Here is a 21568-nt window from a genome sequence, read left to right on the forward strand (position 1 = left end):
ATGATTATGTGACTATATGACTTCATATGGTATTTAGTAATTAAATGGGAAATCTTTCCTGAGATTCTAGACAATGTATGACCTTCCCTCTTCAGTGCAGAATTCCAGTTTCAAAACCTAAATTTGGTTTTGAAACAAACCTAAATCTAAAGTCACACAAAACACTGTGAAATAATCCAGAATGTGCCTTGCCAATTTTTTTAAAAAAATCAGGATACACACAAAATTTCTATGTGTTCCTGTGCTGGATTGAGCAGCAACAACCATGAGATTATTATTACAAATGCAATAGCTTTATTATCTTGATCGTAAATCAGTTAACAGATAACACAAAACTGCAAGATATAAATTAGGAAGAACGTTGGTATATATGCAATTAAAATTAGCATTCTTTATTGAAGTCAGTAGCAAAGTGTCTTAGTATGGCTTTGACTATTCTCATTCTTAGGATGAGAATGCTCAAAGAAACAATACTTGTTCATATGCCAGAGCCAGTGAGGTCCAAAAAATCCAATCCCAAGATTGACACATAAAACCTGTCTAAAGGGCAATGCCAAGAGGAACCAGTAATGTGAAGCCAAACAGGTCCACTAATGGACAACTATTTTCAGCAGGAAAGCACCTGAAGAACTGAGGAATTTTTAACCAAAATACCATGAAAAATGTACCATCCACAGATGAGCTGACCTCTCAAAATTTTTACAGTTTTACATTTTCACAATTGCCTTAAACCTGGATAATTCATTTGATTAAAAATTCAAGGATTAGTTTACCCATGGATGGGTTTATCCATGAGTTTATTTTTTTTTAAAAAAAAAATATATGGTCCCTATCTCATGAAAAATGCAACCCTGAGCAGCTTAAAGGTACTGTATCTACTCATAGATAAGCCCATCTACAGATAAGTTAAATCTAACTATTAGGTGCATTTTGAAACTAAGATTTCTTGGTTTATTTACAAGTATATACAATAGTCTTCCTGTTCTTTTCTATTTTATTCCTTCTTTAGTAGCTAAGATCAGTGAATGAAGTAGATTGAAGTAATATCCCATTCCAGATCTTTTCAGTGTCACCCATAAATATGAATTTGATTTAGCTATCTATTTTTCATTTTTCTTCTGCTCTGAAATTTTTCCACTTCCTATTTTTCCATAGTCTAGCCTCAATTAATTGAAGTTATTAATTTATATTGCATCTAGATTTATTCCCAAATTGGCATAAAAACTCCAATTTAGCATAGTATGTGGAATGAATTCATTTTATTTGATTAGTTTATATTCAGTATGTCATATGAACCTGTAAAATTAGGTTAATTGAATAAACTATACTTGACTATGAATATGCATGTGGTATAAGTACATCCTTAGACTAAATAGATTTCATATGCTTGAACATTTCCTAATTTCCTAATTTTTCTTAAATAATACTTATCTTCATTATTCTTTTGACAAACAGATTGTCTAAAAATGCTGGAAATACAGGAAAAAAAAATAGACAGCTTTTACTGTCCAGAGCTGTTAGATTTCAGCTTCTAATAACAAAGAATTTTAAGTTGCATTCTAGACTAGAGATTGTCAACCTTAGCAATTATAAAATGTGTGCACTCCCAGCGTGCTGGCTGACAAATTCTGGGAATATCCACACATTTTAATGTTGCCAAAATTGAGAAACCTGGACTATACTATCTGGACTAATCTAGGATATTTTTATTTAGGCAATTAAATATTCTAATATATTCTGTTCCATAGTTCCTAAATCCCAGTGTTAAAATAAAATAAAACAGAAGATTTATTTTTAGAGATGTTGAGTATTATACTGAAGGCAGTGTTTGTTTTACAAAATCTCTGTATGTTGCCATGGTTTTTGTATAATTGAACATTTCCTCCTGGGTTTATTTAGTAATTTCCTTTAAGGAGTTCTTTCTGCTACCTTTGAAGCTGAGATGGTCCAAGAGGATTTCAGCTAGAGATGTTTAATGATACAAGGCTTAACAAGCCTTTTAGGGAAACTGTTATAATGATGTAACTCATATATGTAACCTCTAATTGCTATTTGATGTGCTGAGACACCCAGAAGTTGTATGTTTTGGCCTTTTGTGGTATATGGGAAAGTGAAATGGGAATTTTTAAGAATGAGAAGTAGAATGGATTGTGGGGTAGGAGAAAATTACTAGCATTCACTTTTTTAAAAATAAACCCCCAAATTCTTTCACAGGAGCTTGATTTTGGTCAGTTTAAGTCTAGCTTTTTATACTTTGTCCTGGATTGAAGGTATTACTGTTGGATGCATGCTTAATTTTGAGTTTTATATATCAATTTATGAATCCTTGTATGTCTTTCATAATTGTTTACCTTATTTATATTGTTGGTCTATACAGGAAACCACTAAGTACTATACTACTAAATCAGGGGTGTCAAACTCGATTTCATTGAGGGCCGCATCAGGTTGTGTTTGACCTTGGGGGCCAAGGGTGGGCATGGTCAGAGTGGGTATGGCCAGCTCAATGTCACTCACGCCTGTGGTGGCCTGAGCACTCCTGAACTCTGTTTTCGGCTGTGACGGCTTCCTGCAACTGTCTGCTAGCAAAAGCGGAACTTGGGAAGGCCGCATGCAGCTCTCCCAAACTCTGTTTTCACTGGCAAAGGTACTCGGGGCCAGTCCTTTGCTGTTTCCAGGGCCGCCCTGTGGGCTAGATCTAAGCACCCCATGGGCAGGATCTGGCCCCAGGGCCTTGAGTTTGACACCTTTGCTCTAAATGAATGAACTGATTGAAAATTTCTAAATAAACCTTCCAAGCCTTCAATATTGTTTAGTGAAATAATTATGAAGTGTTAAGGTAGCAGATCTTCCTTTAAGCTGTCTTTTTTTCATCTTTTATGCCTCTTTTATTTTTATCTTTTCTTCCATGTGCATTATCTTGTGAGTGATTAGTTAATTTAACTCTGTCTCCTCTTCCAATTCTTGATCTATGTCTGCATCAATTAGATCCTGATTCTTGAGCTAACTGTCTTGCATTCAATTTCTATGGAACTTACGACTTCCTTGAACACTTATTTTATTTATACCCTAATAGAAAACAATCATGAGGTTCTCCAGTTCATTAAGTTGGCTTCAATGTTATAGTTACAATTAATATTTTATTCATGTTCTACCTTTCTATACATTCATAAAGCCAAGCTTGTTGGCCCAAACTGTGTGTGTTTGTGTGTTTCTTGTTCATTATTTGTATCACAGTAGTTATGCTAATATATAACCTGCATATCTTTCATATTGAGCTTAACTTGCAAATGCAGCCAGAAAAAGAAAATTATATGTAGCAAGCTGATCACAGCTATTTCAAGCACAGGTTTTTCCAAAATGATATGAATCTATCCTATTACCTGTACATCAGTTAGCAGGTTAGTTATCATGTTTTATACCAAGTGAATTTTTTAAATAGTACCTTCTTTCATAAGCTTTTAACAAAAGTTAATTATCAGATACGTCTGTTGCAGTGCAGAAATTCTCATCCCACTCATTGTCAAACATAGAAAGTGTTCAAGGACACCAACTGCTTTCCTGGAAGGAAATCGGAAAGAAAAGTAGAATTCAATATCATAATTTAAATATTACAATAGATTGAGAAGGTGACATTGAGGAAACCATTGTTTGCATAAGAATCAAACAGTAGTCCTCTCTTTTTCACTTTCTGAGAAAGGATTTAAATCACTGCAAAACAATATCCATAGGAGCCAGCCCCCATGAAGTGATCCATCCAGCAAACACTATAATTTTATTTTGTTTATTTTTTTAAATTTTAATTTAATAAACTTATGTAGCTGTACATATACCAAAGGAACTCTGAATGGCAAATAGAATAAACATTACTACAAAATATTAATGATAATACTAAATGCTTCTGAAAAGTCTTCTTCTTTCAGGATAAGCAAACATGCTGGAGTAAGTTACAAGAGGTTTACTAATGTGTAGTGCTAAAAGCTAATATAAAGGCAGGCAGAGAGCTGACTGAGCAGATGTACATGTCTTCTGGAAAAATAGAAGGAAGCAAGATCTTGACTGTTGGCTACATGTGACCATAGCTAACATTGAACATAACATAGATCCAGAAAATGGAGCAAGGCAGCAATAGAGAAAAAGTGAGGTCCATGAGTATACAAGAGTTAAGAACCAGAGAGTTTCATGAGTTGAGGTCAAATTTCCAAGAGACAAAGAGGAGAGTAGGAAACAATAACACAGAACTATCAATCCAATATTGAAGAGTTATTTTTCATAAAGGCCAATCTCTGGTTGTTATTACTAAATAGGTTGTCTAAAGAAGTGGCTTAGTTAAGGATGTTGATATGTTTGCTTCTTGAAGAGTCAAGTAGGTCAAGTTTGCTTTGCTCTCAAAAATGTCAACAAGTGCAGAGCTGGACACCCTGCCAAGTTCTAACCCCTCATCATTCAACTCAGTTATTCTTGCTGATTTGTTCCTGTGTCAAACTCAAGTAGTTGGCTGTCCACTATCTCCTAGGGCTGGCAATTTGATGGGGGAAGAGAAGACCAATAAAGAATTATACCTTTCTTATTCTATTCTTGAAATATCATAGGCCATCCATGAATACAAACAATAATATATCAATCCTATATTTAGAAGTGTAGTATTTCTGGAATTTTCAGTGAAATTTGAAATTAAATTATAGTCAAATATAAAGTGCAACTGTGTGAACTATATGAAAATGGACAGTATAAGCATGCTGATGGATTCTTACGCTAGCATTGTATTCTTCCATTGAATTTGGTTGTACGTTTTGTCATTATATGCTGTGCTGATGGATTTTTTTGTAAATCACAAGTATGAGGATCTGAACATAGAAAAAGATAAACTATCAGGCCACCCTGGGCAACTAATGGACTAATGCAACTAACTACTGCAACATGCTCTACATGGGGTTGCCCCTGAAGAACATTTTGAAACTTCAACTGGTGCAGAGTACAGCTGTGCAAATAGTAAATAGTGCCAGATATATGGCACAAGTAACATCACTTCTGCATAAGCTGAATTAGTTTCTGGTATGTTTCTAGTTGCAATTCAAGGTGCTGGTTGTTACCTGTAAAGCCCTACATGGTTTGGGACATTAAAGAATATTAGCTGGCAGGAATAGAAGATAGGTTTTTTGCTGCAGTGGCTGCTGCTCAATGGACCATCCTCTTTTTGGAAATTAGAATGGCCTCAACCCTATAAGCCTTTTGTAAGACCTTGAAAATCTGGCTCTGCTCTTGAGCCTGGGGTACTGAATGTGTTGAGGGTCCCATCTCCTGGCTTTATTACTTACTATACAAGTATCTTGGTTACTGCTTATTTTAGATGTTTTTATTGTTTTCTTGTTTATTGTTTTTATTGTTTTAAAAAGCTGTTATTGTTTTAACAGCTTTTTAATCTTTTAATTGAATTGTAATTAATTTTGAATTGTAAGCCACCCAGAGTCATTTATTGAGATGGGTAGCATTATTTATTTGAAATTGAATAAATAAATAAAATAAACTATAAGTCTTATTTCCCTAGACTAACTCTCCCCAATATTTATTTATTTGTTTGATTGTTTAAGTTAGCCTGGAACAGTCAGTTGTATGTTGCAGATTACAGTTGGAATTTGTAATAAACCAACCATAATATAGCCTCCTTCTTAGAATAGGAACTTTAAAAATAAATAAAAACCACAATAGGTCATTTGATTGGCCAGAGCTATGTGAAAGGGAGCCTATTTTCAAAGGCTCATAGATTTCCCAAATTAATCAAGAACAATTGGAACCTATTTTTATTTTATTTTACTTTATTTATTTTTTCTTCCCTCGAGTTCGTGGGACAAGTACCTGCAGTTTTCTTGGCAAGTTTTCTTCTTGGCAAGTTTTCACAAGTGGTTTGCCATTGCCTTCTTCCTAAGAGATGTGAGAGAGTTATTTAGCTGGCTTTGTATCTAAGGTGGGGCTAGAAGTTATAATTCCCAGGTTCCTAGCCTGATGCCTTAACTACTACACCATTTAGATATACATTTATTAGAAAAATACATAGATTTGTATCTGATGTGGTTGACCTCTGTTAAAAAAAGCATTACTATTCTTTTTAGAGCTTTAATTTTTTTACTCACTGCAGCCTTTATCAACTTTATGTATTTTGGCTAGTTTGGGCTAAAGGTTCTATCATCCTTATACTCAATTAATGATGGCTAGGTGCAGTAACAATTGTTTTAGTGTTGCTAGTCTTAGTTTAATTACAATTACTTTAGGAACTTTGCTTGTTTGAAAAAAAAAGACACATTACTGTTTAAGTAAATATAATTTATGTTGGCCACCCATAGTTTGATCTGGTTCTCATTATCTTGAATTTACTTTTATCTTTTGGTATTCTTGTTCTATTTTTTATATCTTTAATGGTCATTATTTTTCAAATTTCATTGTCAGTGGGTGAAAAAAAATAGAGTGAAGTATGAAGGTCACATTTGTCTGTAATTCTATATTAGAGAAGATTTTTGTTTTGGAGGCCAGTCATTGGAATGCAATTAAAATAAGAGCAAATGAAGATGGTGCTAGGATAAAACTATAAAAAGCAGTTCAATTTCATATTTTCTTAGAAAGGATCATTCCTGTGCATCATCCATATAAGATAATGGCTTATCTAAAAGGAAGCATTTTTAGATTCAAAAAGACTGTTTCACTTAGAGCAGAAAATCCAAACTGTTGTATGCATGTTACAATGAATGATGTTAAATAGCAAAATATTGCAATTTTATATAAGCTGAAATCTATCATATGAGGCAAGCAGCCTAGCCCTAACCTAATGATGAGACTAAGACTTTGATTTATTCAAAGTTGAATGAAAGGTGACTGGAAGTTATAATTTGAAATGAATGATTTTTTTTTTACTACTAGATTTATATCTTGAGCCTTCACAGATTGGAGTGAAGCTAACAGTGAAGAAATGGTAAATGACTTTTTGTTTGAACATTTCTTTCATTAAAATTTCTGGGTTGTGATTTCTTGAGCAACTTTATTGTACAAATCATAAATAACTTGGTAATCTACCACATTAATCAATTCTTCTCACTAGAGAAATGATAATGGAAGAATTAGCACTTTTCTCTAATTCATATGGATTACGGCATGAGATAAAACAATATGTTAAATTCTTACTTCACCAGGCTAATCTGATGAGATTTTATATAATATTTATAAATTATTGTGTATTTTAAACATTAATGAAAGATTTAATTACAGCAGGATAGCTGCTGACCTTTTTGAAATGACTTGCTCCTAAATCTGCAAACAATTCATGTTTTTCCAGTTTTTTTTTAATTGCTCATAAATTAGTGGCATCCATCCTTGACTTGTTTTTGTAAAAGGCTGAGCATATATGCTTTCTGCTCAGGTGGCTAAGGAATTTTCATAATTTATATTGACTGTTGATGGAATTTAACAGAAATATAATAGTCAGTTCCAAAAGTACATATTCTGGAAGGTATTGCTGTCCAAATCTCGCTGGGCTACCATATTTATTGTTCTTCTGCAGTTTCAATTCAGTCCTGCTCAACTGAAAAATGAATTAGTGACTTTTGTTATTGACTTTTCAGCCTATTGGCATGAATACATGTCTGCTCTCTTTTACCAATGACAAAACAACTTCTTAAAGGTCGTAAATAGGATTCTAGCCTTACTATATAATTGATTGTATAAAGACTAGCATTTCTCAAAGTAAGTTTTTTAATATGCTCAAGGTGGCTTTGATCAAATCAACACAGGTATGATTTAATACATACAGATATATTGGAAGCAAAAATAAATACTGATCTTAGAATTTCAAGAAAATTATACTATATAATTGATCCCCAATGTATAGCTTTCTAGTTTCAAAATTCTTAGGAATGGTCGGTCACATTGGTTCAAAAGTCTGGGAGTTGGTCTATATATAGCTCAAAAGTGCCTAGTTTGTGAATGAGTGTTGTTATTATTATTTTCAACCTGATTCTCAGATAAGAGCAAGAGACAGGCAGTTCAAATTTGTGCAGCAATAATAGTGAATTTGTTAGAAAAAGCAGTAATAATTTTAAAAAGTTTTCATTGTGACAATCAAAAGACAAGGACAAGACAATTATAAGCCTTTCAAGATAGGCCAAATTAGGATTAATACAGTAAGAACTACTGAACCCCACTTTATTGTCAACAAAATCTTAAAAGCCTACCAGGATTTCCTTCTGTCCCTTCTCATACGATACAGAATCAAAGTAGAGTTATTTTCTGTCTCTTTTTCATGCGCTCACCTTTCACAAGATTGAGATGTTTTTTACTGTTTTTTTATATGTTAATGGTTCTCTCATACCTTTCTCAATATTACCCTGGCTTCTTGTAGAGCAATCTCTCCTAGCAATCAGTTATTTCTGCCTTCTCTACATCATCTGTTCCACACAAAAATTAATATCTTCAAGGAGGCTTTTCAAAGTACAATGGTCCACTACCTCCTTCCATGCATGCCAAACAAGGCTAATGCACTAATGCAGGTTGTTACCACTCCATTGTGAAAGAACTATACGGTTTAGTTATTCATATTAAACCACAAATCCAGGATTTCTCAAAAATATCCACAAAAGCTTTACAGCAGCTTTTTGAATTACTTTATTACTAAGAAGCATAAATTAGAGAAGAGAAGAGAAGAGAAGAGAAGAGAAGAGAAGAGAAGAGAAGAGAAGAGAAGAGAAGAGAAGAGAAGAGAAAAGAATAACAGAGTTGGAGGGACCTTAGAGGTCTTCTAATTGAACCCCTGCCCAGATAGGAAACCCTATACCATTTTAGAGAAATGGTTGTCCAATCTCTTCTTAAAAAGGGAGCTTTAACATGCAGGTCTGAGAGTTCCTGCAATACAGGCCTATATCATTATTCTTATGCAGTTAATTCAAAAGGACATGATCAAACATTTGTCCCCTTCCACAAATATCTGTTCTGCCCCAGTTCCAGATTTCCAAGGATATTGACACACACCAACGATCCTTTATCAAAGAATAAACAAGACCGGCAAAAGTTGGCAACCAGCCCAGAAAACAAGATATGATAAACTAAAATACTCTGATAATAAAATACGAGTTGTTTCCAGCAAGAAAGCACTAGCTGCATGCGACTTAAATAGACTAAGGGAGTGGCCAATTATCCTCAAGCCATACTCTTGAGTAGACCTCCCCTTCCTGAATAGCCATTCCTGCCTTTTGGCAGCCCTGCGTGCTCGAGCATTAAGGAGAGGCTCCTCCACTTCGCTCTCTCCACTTGAAGGAACCTCTGGAAGTTCTGAAGGCCCTGGCTGAGTCTCTGCCTCTGGCACCACATCCTCTTAAGCCTCCTCGCTGTCTGACGCGAGCGCTGGCTGCGCAGGCTGCTGGAACAACACCACACCAGCCTCTTCGTCGGGATCAGCCACGACCTGCACAGGCTGCTGGCGAGCCACAACAATATCATACATTCTTACTGCATATTTTCCATCTTTTAAGAGTTTTCTTAAATGCACTATGACTTGACAAGACTTAAATAAGATTAATCTGTTTCTCTGGTTCTAGCAATCAATCCAACAAATAAAATTTTGGACAGAAACATCAAAAACTATATCACTGGTTTAATGCAGTTTTCCTCCAACCGTTAGTATAAATCAATGGTGAAATCTAACTTTTTTTTTACTACCGGTTCTGTGGCCATGGCTTGATGGGCATGGCAGGGGAAGGATACTGAAAAATCTCCATTCCCACCCCACTCTGGGGCCAGCCAGAGGTGGTGTTTGCCAGTTCTCCGAGCTACTCAAAATGTCCACTACTGGTTCTCCAGTACCTGCTGGATTTCACCCCTGGTATAAATTGAATATCATTAATTCCTGTGGTCAGTTATATTCTCAGTTTTAAGAGAATATAAGCCAAAAATGTATTTATAAACTCATCATACATTTTATTCCACTATTGGAGGTATTTATATCTATGGAACACTTTATTTCTAAAAAGGCACAGTGTGCTCAAGCCAGCAGGACTTAAACAAGAAGAATATATAGAATACTTCCTACCTCCAATATTTGATTGCCAACAATCCAATCCAGCAATTTTCTTCTCAACGATGCAAGCTTTTCTAGGATTACTCCCTACATAATACTGCAAGGGGTAGTAGAAAAGGTGCTACAAATCAATTTCAAACCTTCCTTTGGATAATATCTAGTAATATCCTGTATATCCATGGGATATCTACTGCCATCAGCTTCTGATGAACCAATAAATTGAGCAAAGTATTATTTATTCCAGGAGCCTTTCTTTATAGATTGTCTTCAGAATAATACCTTCTGTCCCTTGCAACCCCATTTCTTTGGAATACTTTGTCAACTAATATCAGCTCCCATACTGTTGTGTTTGAGGACAGGTCTTAATTTTTAGAAAGCTGAGAAGAAGGTACAGCATATTTAGAACCCCAAAATTGAGTTATGCTTGGATGTTTTATTCTTACCAGGCTAACTTTCACTTTTAAAATTACTTCTGTTATTATTTTGTAATGGTGGCTTTTATTTTATTGTACCCTTTTTCTTGGAGGGACTATCCTTGATCCTATACATATATTTTTTGTCATTCATGTATGTTAGAGAAACAATTATTTTCATCTTAAATCTTTTTTTATCTGTACTGCTTGAATTACATTTATTGAATTATTGTTTTTGTCTAAATTATACATATTAGCTACATATTTCTTCTTTTAAATCATTTCATTAAAGAATAGCTAAAACTCTTTTTTATGATGACATATTCCTTTTCACTGAGATAAATATTTTACCTTTTATCATTTTTGTTTGAAAATATTGCTCTATCTGGGCAGAGGATCCATCAATGTTTGTACTCATTTATACACATTCCCAGATAATGGCTGTTATCAATAAAATTAATATTTTATTTTAAATGTTTTTATTTATTCATTTATTCAATTTCTATAGCTGCCCTACTCAACCAAGGGACTCTGGGTGGCTTAAAATTCTAAAATTAAAAACAATTAAAATCATTAAAACAATAAAAATCTCTAAAAATACAAATATCTGACATAATTAATTAAATAATTAAATAATTATGCCAAGAAAGGGGGCCCTTAAAACCTTCCAAGTCCCAGGTCTAGGTACATAAAGTTTTTAAAGCCTTGCAAAAGGCCAGAATGTTTGGGACCATTCTACTCTCTTAAGGAGAACATTCCTTAAGGCAAGAGCTTCAGCAGAACAAACCATCTTCTAGTTCCCACCAGTTGACATTCTTCAGCTGATGGGATTTGCAGCACGCCCAGTCCATTAGAAGGAGTTGGATAGAAAGAGATTCTTGAAAAAAGTGATTCTTCTATCTGAGTTGGCGTTCTTGGGACATATATCCATTCAGAAAATGATCATTCTCTTATTAATTTCTCTCAGCATCTGCTGCTACTTCTCTCCTGATTGTAGGTGGGGCAATGCCAGCAAGAGGATATATTTTCTCAATTAGTGTAGGTTTAAAACAACCTGTCATTAAGTGTATTGCTTCATTGATAGCGATATCAATCAGCTTTGCTTCGTGTGTGCAAATGTGCCCCACACTGGAGCAGCATACTCTGCTGCAGAGATGCTCCAGGCCAAAACTGATGTGTGCAATGTAGATGGTTGAGCTCCCCAGTTGTAGTTTATCATTTTCCTGATGATATTGTTCCATGAGCTGACTTTAGCTTTAGTGTCCAGGTAATGCTGTTCAAAAGAGAGTATCCTGTTGAGTGTCATGCCAAGCTACTTTAGTGTTGGACAGTACTGTAGTCGGTTCCCTAGCCACAATGCAATATAATATCCAATTATTCCATTGCATCTTGATTTCAGAGGTGGAAAGCACACACTTGGGTCTTATTTGGGTTGGGCTTTAAATGATTGATTGTAACAACATCCTAATTCTTCAAGTGCTACTATAACTTTTCCAGCTACCTCATCCAAAGTTGATCATTATGTGGCCACCTCTGTATCATCCACATAGATGAATAGAATTGTGTTGTCAGGGACTGGTTGATCATTTGTATATATGTTACACAATGTTGGAGTGAAAATGAAAGCTAAAGGAACATTATTTTTGTCTAAGGAGAATGAAGAATATTAACCAAAAAAGGAAAAGAAAAAGGGGTAGTCAAAAGAAATAATGATGTCTTGTCTTCAATATAATTTTTTGGAATAGACTATAAAAAAAACAATGAGAAATGAAATACTGATCCTCTTCATAAAAGAAAACTATAATTAAACAGTCAGCCTAGTTAAGGTAGTTCTTGAGACATCGCCCTACAGCTGCTAAAGATGAAGGACTAGATAATAATTGGGTGAGTAAACTGTAAAACTAAAGCTCTTTTAAGATCCTAACATCCGTTCTTATTCACAGCTCAGTGATGGCCTCATGCTACATTATTTTGCTATTAAATGCTGTCTTATTTATATTTCAATTTCCTTTTTATTTCTTGGGCTATTTTTATATGAACAAATGATGTATCACCCAAGGGAAAAAAATCCTTTTTAAAAATCTTTCTAACAATTAAAATCATACTGTGAAGTTCTCTGTTTTGGTAACTTGGTCTGATTAAAAATAATAGGATGTGATTCACTGAAACCCAAGTTTTTATACCAATGCCAGTACTAAATAGAACATTGGTTTCATACCCTCATGCTAGATATGTCCAACCCATGGCCTGTGGGCCACATGTGGCCCTGGATAGCTAGTAATGCAGTCAAAAGATCATAAACCTTTAACATTAGTTAAACCTAATTAGTTAACCTTGTCCACAGTCCAGCTGAGACCCTAGTGGCTGCCTGGAATAGGGCAGCCTCTGGGGCATTGGACTGGATTGTGCCTTTGCAACCTCTTTGCGACCTCTCAATGGCAGTGGATCTAGGAAAGCTCCCTGATTTACCGAGGAGCTCTGGGAGATGAAGCGCTAGAAAAGACATCTAGAGCAATGCTGGAGGACCAGTAAATCTGAATCTGACCAAACACTCTTGAGAGCCTTTATTAGGACTTATTTAGTGGCGATATGGGCGGCAAAATGCTTGCATTTTTCCCGCACTTATTGCATCTGCAGATTCTCGTCCAGCTACCCTATTTAGGGTGACTCACTCGCTCCTTAATGTAGGGGGAGCGGAGGAGCCCTTGCAGGGTAGAGCTGAGGAGTTTGTGCAGTTTCTGTTGGATAAAGTCGCTCAGATTCAGATGGACCTGGACTCTGATTGGGCAATACCGACAAAGATGACGGGGGAGGGTCTTAGTCCTATTGTGTGGGATGAGTTTGAGCCAGTGACTCCTGAGGAAGTGGACAAGGCTGTAGGTGCGATGAGTTCCTCCGCTTGTTTGTTGGACCTGTGCCCCTCCTGGCTGGTTTTGGCCAGCAGGGAAGTGACATGAGGCTAGCTCCAGGCTTTAGTTAACACATCCTTGAGGGAGGGGTCCTTCCCGCAACCATTAAAGAAGGCGGTTGTAAGGCCCATCCTCAAGAAGCCTTCCCTGGATCCAGCAGAATTAAGAACTTTCGGCCAGTCTCCAACCTACCCTTCGTGGGAAAAGTTGTAGAGAAAGTGGTGGCACTTCAGCTCCTGCGGTCATTGGATGAAACCAATTATCTAGACCCTTTTCAGTCTGGCTTCAGGCATGGCTACAGCATGGAAACTGCCTTGGCCACACTGATGGATGATCTTTGGCAAGCCCGAGATGGGGGTCATTCCTCTATCTTGGTGCTACTTGACCTCTCAGCAGCTTTCAATACCATTGACTATGGTATCCTTCTGGGACGACTAAGGGAGTTGGGAGTAGGAGGCACTGTGTTATGGTGGTTCTCCTCCTATCTCTCTGGTCGGTCACAGTCGGTGTTGGTAGGAGGACAGAGGTCGACCCCTAGGCCTCTCGTTTGCAGAGTGCGTCAGGGCTTGGTCCTCTCTCCCCTCTTATTTAACATCTACATGAAACCACTGGGTGAAATCATCCGATGATACCGGATGGGATATCAGCAATATGCTGATGACACCCAGTTGTATATCTCCACCCCGCATCAGTTCAGTGATGCAGTGGATGTGATGTGCTGGTGCCTAGAGGCTGTGTGGGTCTAGATGGGAGTCAACAAGCTCAGACTTAACCCAGACAAGACCAAATGACTGTGGGTATTGCCTCCTAAAGACTATGTCGATTGTCCATCTCTGGTCCTGGGGTGGGGATAAATTATCCCCCTCAGAATGGGCTCACAGTCTGGGTGTCCTTCTAGACTCACAGCTAAGATTAGAGCAACATCTGACAGCTGTGGCTAGGGGGACTTTTGCACAGGTTTGCCTGGTGCACCAACCGCGACCCTACTTAGATCAGGAGGCTCTCCTCATAGTCACTCATGCCCTTGTCACCTCACAGTTGATTATTGCAACACGCTCTACATGGGGCTACCCTTGAAAAGTGTTTGGAGACTACAGTTGGTCCAGAATGCAGCCGCATGAGCTATTGTGGGTGCACCTAGATACACCTATATTACACCAATTCTCCACAACCTGCACTGGCTCCCTATCAGTCTCCGGACACAATTCAAGGTGTTGGTTATTACCTTTAAAGCTCTACATGGTTTAGGGCCAGGCTATCTTCGAGACTGCCTTCTACCGCATAGCTTCCAACAACTGGTAAAATCCCACAGAGTTGGTCTCCTCCAGGTCCCATCAGCTAATCAATGTCGGCTGATGGGCCCGCAGGGAAGGGCCTTCTCTGTGGCTGCCCTGGCTTTCTGGAACCAATTACCTCCTGAGGTCCAGACCACCCCCACTCTATTGGCCTTCTGGAAAGCGATGAAGACCTGGCTTTTCTGGCAGGCCTGGGGCCATTGAGCTCGCTGCTGCAATCTTGCAAGAACCAGCCATGAATGGAGTGTATGGGTTTTTAATGTTTTTTTAAAACAACTTTTATGGCCTATTGTTCGCATTATTTTTTGTTGTAAGCCACCCAGAGTCCCCAGGGAGTTGGGAGGCATAAAAATGCGACAAATAAATAAATAAATAAATAAATAAATAAATAAATAAATAAATAAATAAATAAATAAATAAATAAATATTATTTATATTATTTAACTATATTGTAAATATTATATGTGGCCCAAGATAATTCCTCTTCACTCAATGTGACCCAGGAAAGCCAAAAGATTGGACTTCCAATGAACATGAAAGCTGACTGGGTGTCTTTGGAGCAGTTAGTGTCTCATAGCCCACCTCACTTTTCAAAGTTGTTGTGGAGAACGGAATATTATAAATGTTTGCGAACTTTAGTTATTTATAAAAATAATAAAGCCAGAATTAAAAATAATCTAATAAATAACAGACTGTTTGCCCGAATAACTGGAATTCTTTAATAATCAAAAGATTTTAGCAATGGGTTATGAATCTATTATTTCAAAGATTTTCCTTCATCAAATTATTTAATATCAGCTTTAGATCAGATGGTGACCACCAACCTATGGTTTTAAGTTTGCTAACTAATGATTAAAAATCTTAGTCTGAACCAGTCTTATTCCATGGACATTAATCATGAAAACAAATTACTATGGCTATTAAAGCTATGTTTTTAATAACACATCAGTGAGTTGTGATTTTAGGTGTATTATATAACATTTATTAAATAATTTACCTCTCTTATTCAATACCAAATTTTAGAATATATTTGAAAATTTTGGCTGTGAATCAATTGAAATAATAATTTAAAAAATATTATAGGTTTTGAAGCTATAATTGTAAAGATTTGAATGTTTATTAAAGTAAACTATGAATAAAAGCCAGTGTAACAGGGAAGTTATTTGGAAAGTAAGCTTATATCTATTGATGTAGCCAGTAAGTAATTTTTTTTCTGACTTTATTTATTATATTTGTATGGCTTGCCAATTCCAAATAACTATGTGAGGTGAACAATAATAGAAAAAGAATATGAGAAAACAATAGTTACAAACCCTAGAATCCACAAGTGACTTTATGCACATATAACGATCCAAAGGAACCCTGCACTCATCCAAGCCCAAGGCCTAGGAGTAAAGTCAGATCTTCAAGGCTCACATGAAAGGAGAACAAAATAGAAATTGTTCAAATCACCAAGGAAAGCTATTTCAGAGGATCAGTCCTAAATCAGAGAAGGCACACTTCTGGGAATCCATCATATGACACTTGTTAATGGTTGGGACTAAAGATGCCAACTTCATGTGAAGGGTTAGGGTGGCAGAACCATGGTTGAACAACAAATCATGCTGCTATATAGGATTTTATGTATAAGGTTGTGGTTAAAGCACCAGAATAGAAACCAGGAGATTATGAGTTATATTGTTTCTTTAGGCATGATAGCCAGTGGGGTGAATTTGGGCCAGTCGTGCTCGCCAACAATCTGCTTCACAGGCTTGTTGTTCTGTAGAAACTAGGAGGAGTAAGGATATATTTGGTATATTTTCTATCTTGAGATATTTATAAAAATAATAATTTTGGATAAATGTAGAAAAGTGTAAACTTATATTTTGTACCTTAGAGAGTTTTATCCCTTGTTTTGTTGCTTTAAAAAGTAGCGGTGCTCATATTCACCATAAATTTGCTATTTCAGGGATCTGAAAGCAACTTAATATTTTTGCATGTTTTTCATACCTGCCTTATCCATTGTTCTGTGACTTTCATTGCAGATACATCCCTCAGTTGTTCTCATTTGTTGAAGGGCATGTTGTTCCAACAAAGATTATTTCATTAAGATTATGAAGTCACTTTGCCAAGAAGCTAATGAGATTTGGCTATGTGATGACAACACTGTCTGTAAACAAAATGTTCTACATACTAGGCAGAGTAAGAGAAATGGGAACACATCCATTTTCCCCTTTCACACATACCAGGGCAGTTATTCTTTTGAAAAGCATCACACAGACATTTTAATGCAGCTCCAGTTATCTGCATTTATGTAATTATTAGATGGAGAGGAAAGTGAATAGAGATACTCTTGAGATGTGCATTCCTATTACTATCCAGTACTTATTTTTATTCATGATGTTCTTTGAATTATTCTCACATAATCCAAATTCCAAAGTGAAAGAATTTCTCCCAAGATTTTTCTAACTATATCATCTAACTAATAATAATAAACATTTCACAAGTGCCCTTTGCTTCTAATCTTATAATATCATACTGCTGAAAGAACATTTGTAATTCATCCAGCAAAATTTATCTCTCTATTAATGTTTAATGTTTATTTAATATCCTAATGAAGAGTTCCTGGTTATCTATCAGGAAATTACACTTATTATCTAGCCATCACAATTAGGGATATAAAGCAAAATTTAATCCAATAGTTTTCTGTTTCCAAATATAATAAAGCATATATAGTTAGAGACAGAGGATTACCTGGAATTGAGATATTTTATCATTTCTAAAAGTCTTATTAGCAATATATATATATATATATATATATTTCTAATAAGACTCTCAAACAGCTCTAATTTCCTCATCTTCATTAAAATCAAAATAAACTCATGGATTTAAGTTGCCTGAGAACATAATATTTTTGTGAAGAGAATAAAATATTTGACATATTTTATGTCAAGATTTAAACAAATCTAGTCTTTCTTTTACAATCTAGACTATATTTTTCTCAGCATCATAAGTATAGGCCATAATGAATGAAATTTCCAGAAATCTAATTCAGTTATTCTTCTAAATTTGGAGATACCAAAAATTAGGACCTTTTTTTTCTGTCTTTCTCTTTCTCTTCCTCTCTCTCTCTCTCTCTCCCTCCCTCCCTCCCTCCCTCCCTCCCTCCCTCCCTCCCTCTCTCTCTCTCTCTCTCTCTCTTTCTGTCTTTCTTTCTGTCTCTCCCCCCCCCTCTCTCCTTTCTTTCTTTCTTTCTTTCTTTCTTTCTTTCTTTCTTTCTTTCTTTCTTTCTTTCTTTCTTTCATTTGAAGTTACAAAACTATTTTCAAATACATGTTTTGTGTATGGAAAATTGTTAGTTGGGGTTAATCTATGTATATCTTCTTCTTCTTCTTCTTCTTCTTCTTCTTCTTCTTCTTCTTCTTCTTCTTCTTCTTCTTCTTCTTCTTCTCTCTCTCTCTCTCTCTCTCTCTCTCTCTCTCTCTCTCTCTCTCTCTCTCTCTCTCTCTCTTATACTTCTCTTTAATCTTTCACCAACATTCAGAATCTTTGGCCATCTCAATCTCCGTTCTGAATGGCAACTAGTAAAAGTGGATTATAAATCTATCTTTAGCAGAAGATGTACCAAGGATGATTTCCAGTCATGGCATTTACACAACCAGGTAGGAATACATGAATTACTGTATGTTTCTGTCTCCCAGATGAACTCCTATTCCTAGCTGCAAATGTTATTATAAATTAATGAATGTAAATTACAGGATTTAGTTAGATTGAAAGATGAGAAACAATGCAAATCTGAATATGATACTATAAAAATAACTATGGCCACTCACAAAATGTCAGACAAATAATTGCTTTAGTTATCTGAGTGGACTGATATGGTCAGAAAAGCAAAGTTATGAGTGACAGAATTTCAGAAGTAGCCACATAAATTAAATGGAACTACAGGGAAGAAGGATAATAATGGGGGAGGGGGTTGGTTTCTGCATTCAACTTATAGCCAAATTGTAGACAAATGTAGAACTGATCTTGGGAAAGGAAAGAATGAGACATTAAGGGGAGACTTGCCATAAATATTTCTTAGAAAAATGGAACTGTGATAAAGAAATTCAAAACAATATTGCTATTTCTCATTGTGGGCTACTTTGAAGGACTGGCAATAGGAAAAATTTCATCAGAAAATAAATAGAGTGCTTTCCTATTATCCTTGTATTTCATTATACTTTCAATTCTCACATAATTGTACTTGGTTCTTGTTTCTATAATAATGATAGCTTCTTTATAGTAAGAAGCTCTAGTATGGAAAATTAAGCATCTGTGCACCTTGTATAATGAACCCATACACAAGAGTACATGTTATTCCAACTCAGTTTTCTTTTGCATTGAAGGGCGAACCTTGTGTCATGGGAGAAAGGAAGATCTATAAGAAACGTAAATCAGGGGCATGGTGTGCATTATCTAGAGATTACTCAAGAACAGTGGTTTCAGAACCATGCATCTGTGCTGAGTGGGACTTTGAATGGTAAGATTTATCAATTAAACATATTTGTGTGCCACCACAATCCAAAGAGAGTCTCAGCAGTTTAAATAAAATGAAGTCAAACTAAATTAAAAATAAAATAAAATATCCACGGTAGGAATAACACAATTACCAACTTATTTAAAATTTATAGCAATAAATGTAAATAAGTTAAATAAAACTAAACATTGTAATATTCATATCAGAAGAAAACTTTCTGAAACAATTCAATTTTTAAAAGCATCTAAACAAGCAAGAAAGACAGAACCAGTCTGATCTCACAATGGGGCTATTTTGCAATGTTCACTCTGCCACAGAGAAGCCCACCATCTTACCTCAGACCCTCATCAAAGAGTAGGATTTACAGCAGTTTCTCCATGAGAGATCAAATTAGTTAGGCCAATTATTGATGGAGTAGATGATCCTGGAAGTACCCAGGTACCAAGCCATAAACAATTTATAGGTCAACACCAGTACCTTAAAAATTAGATCCAGAAACCAATTCACATCCAATACAGGGTCTGCAAAAATTGTGCTTTCAGTGCTGGAAGCCCCAAAGGATATGAACTACTGCATTTTGGATCAATTGTACTTTCCAAATATTCTTTAAGGGCAGCACCAAATAAAGCACATTACAGTAGTCTGACTAGACTGTAATTAAGACATGAGTCACCTTAGCCAGCTTCTATATTATAAACTTTTATTATAATCCTTTTATTTTACATGCTTGGCATCAAACTGCTCTTCTTAGCACAAAAATACTATGCCGCAAAGAATGTAGATAACCCTGTTCCAATTGAGTTTTCAACTGTGATTTATTCTCCCTCAGATTGGACTTTGCAAAATAAGTCAGTGAATTGTTTTCTTTGGTGTATTGTATCAGGAGGTTGTCCATTACTACTTGTTTCCTTTTTCATAGAAATGCTTTCACAGACTTTTCCCCAGTCTGAATACATTCTACCATTAATTGGCAAAATAAGTTACATTTTATACTCGAAAAGAAATCTTAATTACTCCCTTCTGCCTCTCCAAAGTCTACAAAGTAGTATCTTCTCAATATCCACTTTTCTCTTGAGGAGTGAGTTGGAGAAGAAAATAACTTCTAAATGATCATACAATTACATAACATCAGAAAATAATCCAGATTTTATTTTCAAGCTTCACAGAAAAATGAATCATGAAATCTTTCTACACTTCTTGCATGAAGTTTTCATTTTCCCTTTAGTACTTTATTTACCCTTGTCAGGGAAGCTTTTTCCAATAAGTTGAAGCAGCAGCTGGACTCAGTAATTTTTAACATACAAACCCCAGGGCTTTCAAGTGCGAAGGTGGGCAGTATGTGAGTTTTTAATATACATTTACCAGAAGTTAATGAACAAGTCTGCAGCCTTCAGGGCCTTCAGTTATGTTGTCGTTAATATTATTTAATATTAATGCAGCTCTTCCCTTCTTTGAGGCAACATGTGACCCCCTCATGAACAATTTTAATTACTAAGTTACTACAAGGCATACTTAAAATGTGCAAGGGTGCCCTACTGAGAATGATTAAATTGAACGTCAAAAAACCAAAGCATTAAAAACAGCCCAGAAATTTAACAATTATTTTAACTGCAATGTCTATCATGGTTCAATACCTGTGTGAGATAATCCATGATCCTTTGTTAGTTTCTTGCCATCAGTGGAAGGACTGTTATGAAAAACTGATCTGATTTAATCCTTCTCCAAATACTTTGCATAATTATTGATAATGCATCAATATTGTTCTACTTCATGAAGTAGTTGTGGATTACCCATTTACAGAATAGGTCCAATGACTATTTCACTGAATATTTTTAGATAGAAATGTATTCATTTATTTAGGTCTCAAGAGTTCACTGTTGTAAAATTACAACATAATAATCACCATTACCATCCACCAGTAAATGGCAAAAAGCACAAACAGAAAAAAATTACAAAATCAATCCAAAAATAACTAGAGAGTGGATTTAAAAACACCACTTCTTTAGGTTATTTAAAAATATATAGTTCATATAAATTTCAGACAGACCTTTTACATAGATACAGCAGATTTTCTGAATATGACAACTCAAAAAATAGCAACTAAGTTCATAGACCCAATTACTTCTCTCTCTTTTTCTCTCTCTCCTCTCTCATTCTCTCTCTTTCTCTGTCACACACACACACAAACACATGCATGCACATGAGTGCACATGCAGAGAGAGAGAGAGAGAGAGAGAGAGAGAGAGGGAGAGAACAAATTTACTTAGTATTAGTGCTTTGCTGAAAAGAATTATATTTCTGCTATCATTTCTCATTAAATGTGATATAAGAAAAATTCCTTTCAAAATTCCTTTGAAAGGATAAGACATTATTTGGGGCAGTGTATGATGCTGTTATAG

General features: G+C 35.6%; 1 protein-coding gene across 1 annotated transcript in view; it reads left to right on the forward strand.

The window, feature by feature from the left end:
- Positions 1 to 21568, forward strand: part of LOC139318620 (VPS10 domain-containing receptor SorCS3-like) — a 478807-nt gene that overhangs the window by 398575 nt on the left and 58664 nt on the right. Inside the window, exons 15-16 of the mRNA XM_070946166.1 lie at positions 18195 to 18312; positions 19039 to 19172. Coding sequence (XP_070802267.1) covers positions 18195 to 18312; positions 19039 to 19172 — 252 coding nt within the window. The remainder of the gene's footprint in view (positions 1 to 18194; positions 18313 to 19038; positions 19173 to 21568) is intronic.

This window comes from Pituophis catenifer, unplaced genomic scaffold (genome assembly GCF_029215685.1).
Source record: "Pituophis catenifer annectens isolate HBS135680 unplaced genomic scaffold, rPitCat1.0.hap2 SCAF_6, whole genome shotgun sequence".
Lineage (NCBI taxonomy): Eukaryota > Metazoa > Chordata > Lepidosauria > Squamata > Colubridae > Pituophis > Pituophis catenifer.